This window comes from Chanos chanos, chromosome 6, assembly GCF_902362185.1.
Source record: "Chanos chanos chromosome 6, fChaCha1.1, whole genome shotgun sequence".
NCBI classification, from domain to species: domain Eukaryota; kingdom Metazoa; phylum Chordata; class Actinopteri; order Gonorynchiformes; family Chanidae; genus Chanos; species Chanos chanos.
In genome coordinates this window covers 32,155,063-32,168,271 of record NC_044500.1, presented here as the reverse complement: position 1 = coordinate 32,168,271, position 13,209 = coordinate 32,155,063, and the positions used below count along the sequence as shown (strand labels likewise).

Genomic DNA, 13,209 nt, shown 5'->3' with positions numbered 1-13,209 from the left:
GAAGACAAATGTGATTGTCCAACCCTATGCCTGAGGGAGATAGGGGAATTGTAATATGCTTCAATGTTTAAAACATGCCCAAAGAGACTGATATCTCTCACACAGATACACACACACACACATACACTTACATACACATACACAAAGACACACACGCATGCATGCACGCATTCACATGCACATTTGCCTCGTTGTAGAGAAAATCTGTCAGTGCATATTTCAGACGGGGCAACATTAGAATTTAATGTTTATCTCTTTGACTCATTACTTTCTATTAGTTTGGCTTTTTATGGTTCTTCCATTTGAAGCGTGAGTGTCATCGGCGAAATAGTGTGACTTGTATTACAATGGCTGCTCATTCAGTGCTCAGCTAAATCATGCTGAAATCTGTCTGGCATGCTGTCAGGATGGATCTTTCTTTTGGCATTGGCTTAGCACACTAACAGTGACAACAGTGAAGAGATAGGCTTGGCATTCTTGAGCAAAAGCACTTACAACACACCTCAGCTCAGCTCTCCACTTAATGATCTTCACTGGCTCTGTCCACTACAGTTTTTCAGCACCCACGGTGGTGATGATTTTTGAAGTGAACACGTTAAAGATTCTGGTCTGATGAATAATCATAGGAAATTAATTGAAAATGTAATGATGCAAACAAGATGGTTTACCTTCTTAACCATTTATTTCAAACAAATATTTTTGGTAGGATGTAACATCACATTCAAAATGGCTTAAAGGAATATTTGTCTCTCTTTTGTTTTTGAGACCACCAAAACGTGATCATAATAAGTAGCCACTTTGCCCTTTTACATTTGTCGTAACACACTTTACATCTGGGAAATGAAACTAAAGCCTCTGACAAGATCGTAACAGTGCAGCACAAGAAAAGTATTTGGTCGACATTTTTCATGTGCCACTGCCCTGGTCTTTATGGGGGTAGTACATATCTGACATTAGTTGTGGCTTGCTCTTTAATTGGATCAAACCGAGCTCTAAGTGTTTCCTTTCAGCCTTATCTTGTGGCATTTCAGCCTATTTGTTTAGTTTTAATTTTGCCATTAAAAACACAGCTGGAACTTGGCCCTTGACAGTGACCTCATGCTGTGTTTGTTTGTTTGGGTGTTCATTGTTCTTTGTTGTAGATGGTCCTCTGCAGCAGGGGCGCTGAAATTGTCACTCCAGGATACACGAGTATGACCCTCAACTCACACTAACAGTCACAAACTCTCTCTCTCTCTCTCTCTCTCTCTCTCTCTCTCTCTCTCTCTGTGTTATCAAAAACAGCATTTGGAAAAGTGGAATATTAAGTGTACATACAAGTGACAGGAATAGAGACAGAAAAATGTGATGAGCAAAGATAATCGTTGCCATTAACCAAATTGGTAAGAATATCACTGTCATAAAGCATTGCATCACTTTCATGATTATGACAGTTTTACTCTTTTATTCCAGTATTGAGAAAGTTATACACACAACCCACAAGTCTGCACACAGTTTGAATCATTGTTTACTAAACAGTTGTTTCATGTATTCTGACATCATCCTGTTAGCTACGCTTTGCAACATACAATTTTAACATAATAGTTTTGGTTAATCTTTTGCTGTCAGCCCACTAATTTCCTGGATGTTTTTGTCACTGTGCTACTATTATATTAATAATACCCATTATATTAATAATACCCATCAACATATTTCTTCTGATTTACATCTTTGACTTCATACCTATGAGGTCCTACATGTATAAAATAAATGATATTTGACTGTTGATTTTGTGTACTAGTAAGGAATAATACAATGCACTAGTGCACTGTCCTTTTTATTGTCTGTAACTCATTTCCTTTTCTGTGAAAGATACATTAAAACTAATATCATTAGAATCATATTTTTGTCTTTGACATTCTAAGCTCCTTCATCGCTAGCTAGTGAAAGTGTGAAATTAATAATTCAATGTTTTGTTTTGTTTTCCTACTGACTACTGAGGTGCCCTTTGATTCTCATTTATTTCATGAGGAAAAACTGATCCTCCGTTAGGTAAGCGACTGTCTTGAGCACACCCATAGCCCACTCCAGAGGAAGCCAGTGAATGCTCCTCAGATCTGCCCTCTAATGATTGTGTGTGAGAGGTCTTTCTGAAACTGCTAGCTTTGTTTCATTGTCAATCTGCATCACATGAACTTTAATGCATGTCAAAGAAAACCATTGCTATGCCTTTTTTCAACCTGTGAAGTCAGAAATAAACATAAGCCTTGCTTTTGCAGTTGCTCCAGAGCAGCTGGAAGAAATTCCTGAATTGCTGATATATAATTATTTAACAGTTTTCTCTAACTTGCTATTACGACTGATAGACATCTCACTACATTCTTCCAGCTAATGAGGCAGGAAAATGTGTGAGGAAAAAGTCAAAATGTCGCTCCAACACCAAAAGGCCAAAGAAAAAAGAAAAACAAACCAACAAACAAATTAAACAAAAACAACAACAGCAACAACAAAAAAACAAGCAATTAAGCAACTGAGACTTTTCAGTTATTGATATCTAGGTTGGGCGGCACGGTGGTGCAGTGGGTAGCGCTGTCGCCTCACAGCAAGAAGGTCCTGGGTTCGATTTCTGGCTGGGTGGCCAGGGTCCTTTCTGTGTGGAGTTTGTATGTTCTCCCCATGTCTGTGTGGGTTTCCTCGCAAAGACATGTAGGTTAGGTGAATTGGAGACACTAAATTGCCCCTAGGTATGAGTGAGTGTGTTTATCTGTGTGTCTGCCCTGTGATGGACTGGTGTCCAGGTTGTTTCCCTGCCTTTCGCCCTATGAGCGCTGGGATAGGCTCCAGCAACCCTAATCAGGATAAGCGGCTTAGGTAGTGAGTGAGTGATATCTCAAGTCAACTTTAGCCATTTGGTTCCATGTGCAAAAGGTATATTTTTATCATATGAGTAATATGGAAGGATCAGACTTTCAGTTCACTTCCAATGAGGCAGTTAGGCTTTGGGCACATATTGATAATATCTTTTTTTTGTTTGTTTGTTTTGGTTTGGTTTTTTTTACAGTGAGAACATTTATATTTCTCCTCCCGTGATGTGTCAATCTTTGCCCCATTAGCTCAGAGAAATGTCAACCTGTAACTTATAAAAAGCACAGTGGAACTTCACTGTAGTAGACAAAGATCCTTAACTGGATTTTGACAGTATGTCTGCCACAGTATACGATAGTTCATGGTTCAGCAGAATGCATTCAATGAATATGAATAAGAATTCCTCAGCGAGTTCATTTGCAATTGTGAAATCATTTGCAAAACATCCATAATTCAAGTAAAGAGGAGGAGGAAAAGAAATGAATTGATTAAATGCTGGTCTGTCAAGCCTCTCTCTTTGAAACTTCCATCTTTATCTCTTTACGAATGCTATTAATTGACATATTTACCCTGTCAAACAGTCTTCTGGAAGCTCTCAAATGCCACGCTCAGGCCTGAGTTGTTGTTTTTTTCTTCCTCCTCCATGTAGTGATGTGAGGAAATAATTTCCAAATTATCAATTACCTCATGTGTTAAATCATTAGTCTAATCCTTGTCAACACAACTGCCTGAGTAGAATTGATCTGAACAGGCCTCCATCTTTCTTAAGTTCACCCCAGGGGCATTGACAAATTAGCAGTGAATTAGTCTACAGTTGGTTGGAGACTGCATCTGTTTCCACCTGACTTAAATATCCAAAATTAAGACCACGGACAAAGCAGTTAAGATGGCAAAGTGGAGTGACATTTTCTCGTGATCACTGGTGATATTCCAACCTGTTCTTCTCCCCTCTGGGCCTAAACTGACATTTAACCAGGCATAGGCCATCATGTTGTGGCATAATGCAGTCTGTCACTACTTTGAGATTGAGAACACATCAAAGGACAATACCTTATGTTCAGTGTAATGAGAAATAGTTACTGTTTCTAAGAGATCTCTTTTCATTGAATTGTAAGACTTGCTCTCATTCTCCGGACCCTGCCATGATTGTACTGCAAGGTTTTGCTCTGCCTGCTTAAGCACAATGTATGCAGATAATATCTATTGCCATTTATGGTGATCTGCACCATTAACACTATTAGCAGTACACTTACTCTTACATTTAGTCCTGTTGCATGTTAGTCAGCTCCAGCTCCTCCATCAGTAAAACTAGTGAGCATTCTCAAGAGGTCAAAGTAAATTAAAGTGAGACCTATTATGACTCTGATAATATATTCAGTGCCAGTATTTTATTGTTTAAAGGAAGACTGCCTGATTACACAAGAACTGCGCTGTCACAAAAATGACATTCTTTTCCCTTCAAGGGTCATCTATAGAGAAAAATAAAAATAAAGGGAAAAAATAAGGGAAAGCGGAACTTGGCATTTAAATACATTAAGATGCTAAATTATAAATGCAAACTTAGTGTAATGGATCTTTTCAAGTTACATCCCCATCATTAATTCATATCTTGTAGTTTATTGAACAGGGCCTTAAGTATAATCCTATTCTCTTGTGACTTTCAACTAATGTGAAATGGGATCAAGATCTCTATTTTACACCAAATGTTAACATTTATGGGGGAGTGACGCTGTTGAGTGGCAAGGGCACCTCTTGACTCCCACGACTGAGGGACTTCACAGGCTGTCTGTTAATTGCTCAGCATCCGAGAATGCGCACCAGCTGTAATCATTCATTCAAAAGTCCAAACAATGTTTTTGACAGGGGTGGTATTCAAAAGATCATCCTATACCTAGGCAGAGAATAACATTTTTGTCTTGTTTGAGCAAACTCTGAGCAGCTACATTGAAAGCTGACTCATTCTAAATTTTATGATGTTTCAGTCTTGCTGCTTTTGACTTAAATAACCTTCTCTAATCTGTCACACAGTAAATTCCAGTATGCATTTTCCCCAGATGTTGAGCTGATAATCTAAAGACTTGTGATCCATTGGTGCATGCATTAACCTATTTGCTTTTATCACATCTCTGGGGTTTGAAAATAATTTGTTCATTATCTGACCATGTAGTTGCTGAGAAATCGATGATGAACTTATAATGATCATGTGAATCTGAAGGAAGCCAGGGGAAGGCATTCTGGGAGATTTAGTTATGCAGGTCCCTGCACACTGTAACAAATCTAAATATATACAGTACCTTGCTTTTAAGTGCGAGAAATAAAACTATCACAACAATCCTTTTTTTCTCCTCTTTGCATCTTCAAATTGGCCTTTGGCTACACCCATACAACAGTACACAGCTAATCCTTATCAGGTTCAGTTCTTGATTCTCATTCTCCAGGTGTCTGTGGTCTGTGGACAGTTTTAATGTGACACAGTGCATAATGATGTAAATACTTGGTTCTGCCTCTGGGTAAATGCTGCCATGTAAGCATACTGAGCACTTCTCCGTGGATTATGCTTCAGTTTTTATATATATATATATATATATATATGTATATATCGGTGCCTTTCCCATTCCCAGGACATTACATGCATAAATATGCTTAAAAAGTATCTGTATAATACATTATATTATCAAGCAAAGTGTCCTGCACTTTGTCCCAATTGCAATTTGCAGATACATCATGTAAAACCTTAAAAAAAAAGGGTAGAACACTGAAAAAAATAGGATTTTAACCCGTCCCCACTCTCTAACGCTGCACTTCACCATGAAATATAATGATTACAATCCTTCAGAAATCTTTTTTTTTTTTTTTGTTATTATAGATGTTATTATGTTTGTTTGTTTGTTTGTTTTTCAAGATAGTTTTGGTAAACCACTTGAAGGTGCTAAGTGCTCTCATGGTTTTAGCATTGATGCCATGTGGCTACATTTAATGTATTTGCTAATGATATGCTAAAAACTGAAGGGTATGAAGGGTAACAGGACCAAGTAAGAGTAACAGGAGTGAGAAGTTTGAATGACATAGCCATTTTAAATATGTATCTGGTATATACATTGATTAATTATAATACTATTCACTTAATTTTAAGTTTTACAGTTGGAACGCCAGCAAAACCATGACATTTTCCAGGACGCAGGTCCCTATCTCAGGGTAAACCCATTCCAGGGCACCCTGCCCTTCATAAAAAAGGAAAACTCTTCCCAGGGTCCCCACCAGCATATCCGGGTTCATTTGCTTTACTGCACTGGCTGCCTTTGCACAGCCGCCCTCTCCACAACTGTGATATGATGTGATGAAGAAATCCAATAATGCAAGACGCTTAACTTTTGTCATTATTAGGTTAATGGAAAAGCTTCAAACTCATCACATATATATATGATATGTGTGTGTGTGTGTGTGTGTAGGTGCTTGAACAACATGTTACGGGGGTTGCAAAGGAATATTTACATCGAAAGCTGTGTCCTCAAGGGGTGCTTGATTATGGACCATCTGATTTGCAATTAGTACAATTTCCTTTCAGCATATATCATTCTTTTTCAGTCACCACTGAGTTAGGAATTCACATCAAGTAGTACTGACTATAGTGACTGACACTCGTGAGAATGCACTAGACTACTAATATTATGACTACTGCTACTACTACTACTCCAACTACAACTACTGCTATTATGCACTGAAAAAATTACACTTAAGTAATTTTGTGGATTTTCTATTTGTGGTTGTTCTGTTTCAGGTTTTGATGCCTATTTCACTTCCCGTACCCTGGAGAACAACCGTAGGAACGTGTGGTTTGCTGAGTTCTGGGAGGAGAACTTCAACTGCAAGCTAATGAGTTCCTCCAAGAAAGAGGAGACAAGCCGGAAGTGCACAGGTACTACAAAAACTTCACGCATTCTTTATTGACTTGGGCTTATTGCACCGGACATATTTCTTCCACGGCTCACATTGTCACCCCCATACATAGTTATAACAATGTCTCAGCGGACTCTGTCGGTTGCTACAGTTACCGGCAACCAAGAGGATGTCTTCGGTATTTGTCTGTGTTTGGTTTTGCTCAGCAGCAAACTCACAGAGCCCATTACCTCCTGCTCGTTAGAGTGCCATTTCTGAATACCAAGTACTCTTCCCCTGAAACTGAGACCTCAATTACATAACAAACTGTTCTCATCCCATCACTGCTATTTTAGGCTGATTGACTTCCACACTTCCCAGAGAGCTGGACTCATGCGTCAAGAATGACAATTGAAGCCCAGAAATGTTCCTAATGAGGCTATCAGAAGCACAGATTCCCCACAAGAAATCCTTCCCTGACAAAATAAACACTTGTGAGACTGCTGCTCTAGACAGGGGGGCACACAAATGATTATCAAGCTTACCTTATATTATTATTTTTGCTGGATCATAACTTGTACATAATATCACACAAGCGTTTAAGATACGGCTATGAATCATTTGTGTTTGTCTGTGGTATTTGAAAAAATCAATCAGTTCCTGTTATTTTTGGCATATTTTCAGGTATTAATGAAACTGAAGAGCAACGAGAGGCAAACTTGGAAAAAAAAAATGTGGGCACTCATATGCAGGGTTTTAATCAATATTATTGACTTGGATATGAATGAATAACAATATAGCAAACATTTAAGCACACAAATAACAAACAAATACACCAGGCACCCTTGCCAGCTAATTAAAATTAAGGTAACCTAAAGTCAAATTCCACTCGGGATATATCACTGAACTACATTTTTTGAAATTTACACTTGGTTGAACAATCCTATACATTATTTATTCACTTATATGTGTTACATTTGCTTGGTCCAAAGCCAAAGGGTATAGCATTGTTGTTTTGTTCTCTGTGCTTGAGAATACCATTATAGTTTGGCAGCTCAGGAATGTGTCTGATAAGTTTTACCCCATGACGTATATAGTCAGCACTGTGCACACCCACATGCCTTCTGCTCACCACACCTTGCTGCAACTTAGATGCAGTCCAATTGTCTTGAGCCAAAAGGTGTTTGATGAAACAAAGTGTTTTGTACATTGATGACGTATATCAGTAAAGATAAACACATAAGTGTAGGATACTTCTAACTTAACTGGGTGGTAATGCAGGGCTTTCAGTGCATTTCAGTGGTGACACATATCAGTAAAAGTAAACAGGCAAACATGGCAAACATCTAACCGTACTTGGAACTAATACATACATTTGAAAGCTTTTTAGTTATTCAAAGTCTAAGATCAAAAGTGTTTGCACAGGGATCACATATATGTGTAAATGTAAATATGTATATGTGGTACATGTCTAACTATAAATAATACAAGACCCGTATAATCATTTGATTAAACAGAATTAGCGGCTCATGAAATCCTCCATATTATTCATTTGAGTGATGCATTGAAGGGAACATCAGGGCCAACATCTGTATTTGTGCTTTTATTTATTTATTTATTTATTTTTTCAGTAAGTTCACAAGACCCAAATGTGCCTTCTGTCATGATGTATTCTCATACTTCCTCACATAAAACTTTACCTGAATGACAAGCAGTGTATCATGCATTGTCTATGAGAATCCCTAGAGGTTGGTGGGAGTGATTTGCGGAGTTAGGAGGAATTGGCATGCCATCAGTGACAGCTGTCAGCAACAGCTCTACCTTCACAAAACTTTACACTGTAGACTAGCCTCTTTTGCCTCCAGACAGCATCAGTGTGAGGCCAATTTGCACACATCAAGGGACTGAGTGTATGACAAGAGAGAAAGCACATGCTGCTGTCGCCTGGATGACACGCTGTTGAGGGTCCTAGAGAAGACTGGATCTGGTGAGATTGGGGAAGGAAAGGGTAGATCTGTTAAATGATGGATAGGAGGGGATCAGGTTTTGGGAGGAGAGTAGACATTTATTAAGTGACATGTGGAGGGTCGGTGTTACTTATTGCATCTGGTTGACATGCCTGGGTGTGGGACAACTGACTCCTAGCACCAGCAGCCCCAGTCAGTTGTCTCACATTGGTCAATCCCCTACCCCAGCCCCTAGCTCATTATTCCAACCCCTAACTGGGAATGAGTCTGGGAAAGGCTGAAAATGTACCTCTGTGATGTGACCAAACATGGTAGAGATGGGGTGAAAAGAAATACACAATTGTTTCCTGGGTTTTTAGGTCATTTGCATTAGTATCATGGTAAAATGAAGGCTTTTTGAGTCCATGTTCACTTGAATCCTTAGGTCAGTGCAGTGGTCTCATCCCTCCCTAGGCTGATTCACAGAGCTGAGTGGAGAGGGCTGAGCTAGATAGAGGCACCTCCCTTGATTTGGAAACTTGTATTTATCTCTCTTTGTATGTGTGCGCACTTCTGCTTGGGCCATTACTCGCTTGGCTCATTTGCCACTGCTCTCTGTTAATAGGACATAATGAGATTGTTAGGAGGAGTATTGATGGTGGGGTTTCCCCTACATCCAGTGAATGCTGTCAAACCTGCACCTGGTCTAGAATTACATTGTCTTTTTTTCCCCTCTTCTTTCCTTCCTTTTTTTCTTTTTTCTTTTTAAGGCCCAGTGCTATTTCAGGAAAGGTTGAAGGATTTTGGACACAATCTACACAATGAAATTTCAGCTAGCCCTGCCAAAATGTTATGGGCCCAATCTTATGTATACTCATTGCTCTCCTATTACATAGAACTGGTAAATTTACAATGCGGTTACAACAGTTACAGCTCTTTTTCTTTAAATTTAACTTGGCACGTAATTTAAAAGCACAAACTGCAACTTTTCAAGAACAACCTCATTAATTTATTACATTTCACTACACTTGAGGTTGGTTTTTAGGATGGTGTACATTTTGGATGCTTACATTAATAGATTCACAGTCATTTTATATCAAACTTTATTCTAAGTTACTGAAAAACTGAAATTATTTGGACATTGCACACAAGAATACAGTTAGAGCAAAAGTACAGCCTTTAAAAATAGCTCTATATGCAATGACACAAATAATGTTTTATTTACCTGTGCAACATGCACTGATAATACTGTGTGCAATGAATCAGTTTTACTTGTGTTGCTGTGTTAGAGTGATGTCACACAGGTATTTGTTGTCTTTATATTTTGTTGAATGAATGATAAGACGCCTTGACAAAAGCAATGTACAGTAATGACCTTATCCAGACATGCACTAGTATGATGAATAGTGGAGTGCAGAGCAAAAACTAATGCAAGTCAGTTGGCATTCTCCTGTGTTCTACCAAAGCTATAGTGATGTATTTGCGTTTACTTATCCACAGTTACATCATCTAAACAGCACACAGCTTGGGAGTGTTTTTGAATATTGTGTTGTGTTCATTTTATAAGAAACATGTATCATTTTCTTAACTTTTAAAGGGACTAACAGTTAGTTTTTCAATGCCATGATGGCTTGTGGTGGTTGTGAACCAGGTATCAGTAGTTTCAGTGTAGTAGGGGTTAATGGAAACAAAAAACAAAACACAGCGCCTCTTGCTGATTTTCTAGTCATAGAATAAAGAATGAAAAAAAGGAACAACAGAAGAGAGCAGCAAGGGATTTGCTTGAAATTGTAGCCAGGTATGTGCCTTATAGGGAGTGTAGCCAGCAGCTATGATATCCATCATGTCAACCTCCATCAGTACCAGAAATGAAGTTGTTCATGTTTGATTCAAGGTTGTTGTCGATATTTGATAAGCCAACTGTGTTAATGGTGTACAGCGGGGCCACTATGTATACATGTATTTATATTTGTTGGGATGCTAAAATTATTTCTGATTTGTGTTTGAATTTGTATTCAGATAGAAACCTGAAGTGGGTGGAGTTTAAAATGGAAGTCGTTCAAAACTAAAACAAAGCATATTTCTACATGTAAATCTATTGCTGTTATTATTTCTATATTATTTCTATATATTATTTACAATATATACAGTATCTTGGGCCGTAGTAAAACTAAAGAGCTTTGAAAATGATCTCGTTTAGTAAAACTGAATAATAGTAGCCTATACCTTATGTTGGACAACTGGAACCTAAACTGTTAAATATGTGCACAGAGCTCCACCAGCACCTTCCTCAATTTAGGGACACTGAAGAAACTGACATGTTTAACAATAACATAATAAATTCACATGGATGTTAAAACTAACACACCAACCATCAGCACCACCTTCCACACCTCTACATTTGGGAACTTAATGAATGTGTTCTTTACCAAAACAAATGAAAGTGTTTTAAACATGCAATACAGAGAAAATGTTGAACTAAGCAACCACTTTTCAGTAACGCATTTAAAAGTTAATAAGTTGATAAAATATACAAAAAATCTTCCAATCTGTGCGTAGACAATGTGCTTGAGGAGTCGGAATCAGTTGTGTAGCTGACCAAGAACGTTTTAAAACTAGAGTTAGACAATTTAGAATATGCCAAATATAATTTATGCAGGATATGGTGTCTCTGTCTTCGTGTTGCTCTTGGCAAGTTTTGATTTTGAAGACACATGCGATGCAAGACCAACTGCCCCCACTGGCATGCTACTCTGTCCAGGATATATTTGCTTCTGCAGAAAATTTTGGTTTGTGTATTTAGCTTTAACATCAAGTATTTGCAGGAAAACTTCTGACTACTATAATACTGACATCATTGTCGAATGATTTGCAATTTTGGATGAGTCCTTGGGAAAATATCACCTTATGCACCCTTTCGTTACCCCATAACTTCAGTTTAGAACATAACAAGTCCAACAGCAGTGCTGAGCTGACCTGATGTTACCTTTGCAGGCTGGCCATGTGAACAAACATGCGCATGCGCACACGCGCACACACACACACACACACACACACACACACACACACACACACACACATATGAACGGATTACTTGCCTTCCAAACTGATAAACTGATCAATGAGAATGTGGCAAACAAGGTGAAGTTTTGAATGATGATGGTAACTAATTCATATTAATTAATGTTAACATGTTTCTCATGGGCCACAACAATGTTGCAGCTGCTGTGAAATTTAAGCAGAAAAAAAATCCAAACATAGTCAATGTAGATATAATAGTAGGAATGTTTAATGCATGTTACAAAAAAAAAATGATACTTATTGAATTGGTCCAGCCCAATTTTATGTCATTCATAGCCGCTGTTATATTTATGCAAGACCAGAATATGATATCTGGTCTTCCATGATTTTTAGCTCATTGTGAATGACTGGTGTCTCACAGAGGTGTAGTTACAATATGCAATGGACACGGAGATCTGTATGTTGTTTGCACAAAATAGTATTTATCTAAATCAAATAATTGTTCCATAATTATGTAAAAACTGCTCATCCCTATATGCACTGCATTTAAACTCTGCACTGTTTTCTCAATTTTCTTGTGGGTCCAAAAAAAGCCAAACCATTTTCAGAGCAATTACCCAAGAGTCACTAGAGCCCATTTGACCTTGTGATAAAGGAGAAAAGCAAAGCGAGGCCTCTTAGTTTCTTCAAAGTCCAACATGTTGTAGTTCTTTTTTCCCAAAGCCTCATTAAGACTCTAAAAGCAGGGCAGGAGGACACATTTTGTCTTGGCAGTTGAATAAGGTAACATTTTGTGATTGTTCTTTCACTTTAAAAATTGTGGTTGTGCACAAAACGAGCACCTTTTCACAGAATTCAGAACAGTTTCATGCTTGTATCAAAAAAAATTTACCTGTTGGATAAAAGAAAGTCTTCAAAGGTGACCCTGTCTTACTTTGTTATTGTTTGTCAGTCTTGGTTATTTGTTTTGATCCGATTTTTCTGGGCAGATTCTCTGACTCAGGATAACGCCCTTGTGGAGTAAACAAGGAAAATGCACAATTATGTGCAAAGCCGAATACTGTTCATTCACCTGAAAATGGGCCTTTGGCTGACACAGTCCCATAGAGTTTCATTTCTGTTACATCACTACCATCCTGTTCCCCAGACATTCACTCTAAATCAGAGCTGCTCTGGAACATATGGCAATGTTATTTTTCATTTATTTCATGGTTATGCAACTAGTTCACACTGAAAAAACTGTCATTGCGGAAAGTTCAGCAAGTAAAGATTAAACCCAGACTCCAATGTTTATCTTCCTCATCAATTCAATTTAGCTGTCAAGTTTGTCACAAATCTGTGGAAAGGTGGTAGCTCCTCTAAAAAAAAAAAAGAACAGGTACTGTTGTTTAGGTACCCTTTTTGATGTGCCTCTTTCGAATTTTGAATTTGAATTATACGGTGTTCTCAAAAGGAAGACCAAAATCCCATAAATAGATTATGAGTCATCGTTAAAAACAACAAATGATTATGAATAACTGGA

General features: G+C 38.0%; 1 protein-coding gene across 1 annotated transcript in view; it reads left to right on the top strand.

The window, feature by feature from the left end:
• Positions 1-13,209, top strand: part of grm7 (glutamate metabotropic receptor 7) — an 88,867-nt gene that overhangs the window by 30,563 nt on the left and 45,095 nt on the right. The window contains exon 4 of the mRNA XM_030776568.1: positions 6,623-6,760. Coding sequence (XP_030632428.1) covers positions 6,623-6,760 — 138 coding nt within the window. The remainder of the gene's footprint in view (positions 1-6,622; positions 6,761-13,209) is intronic.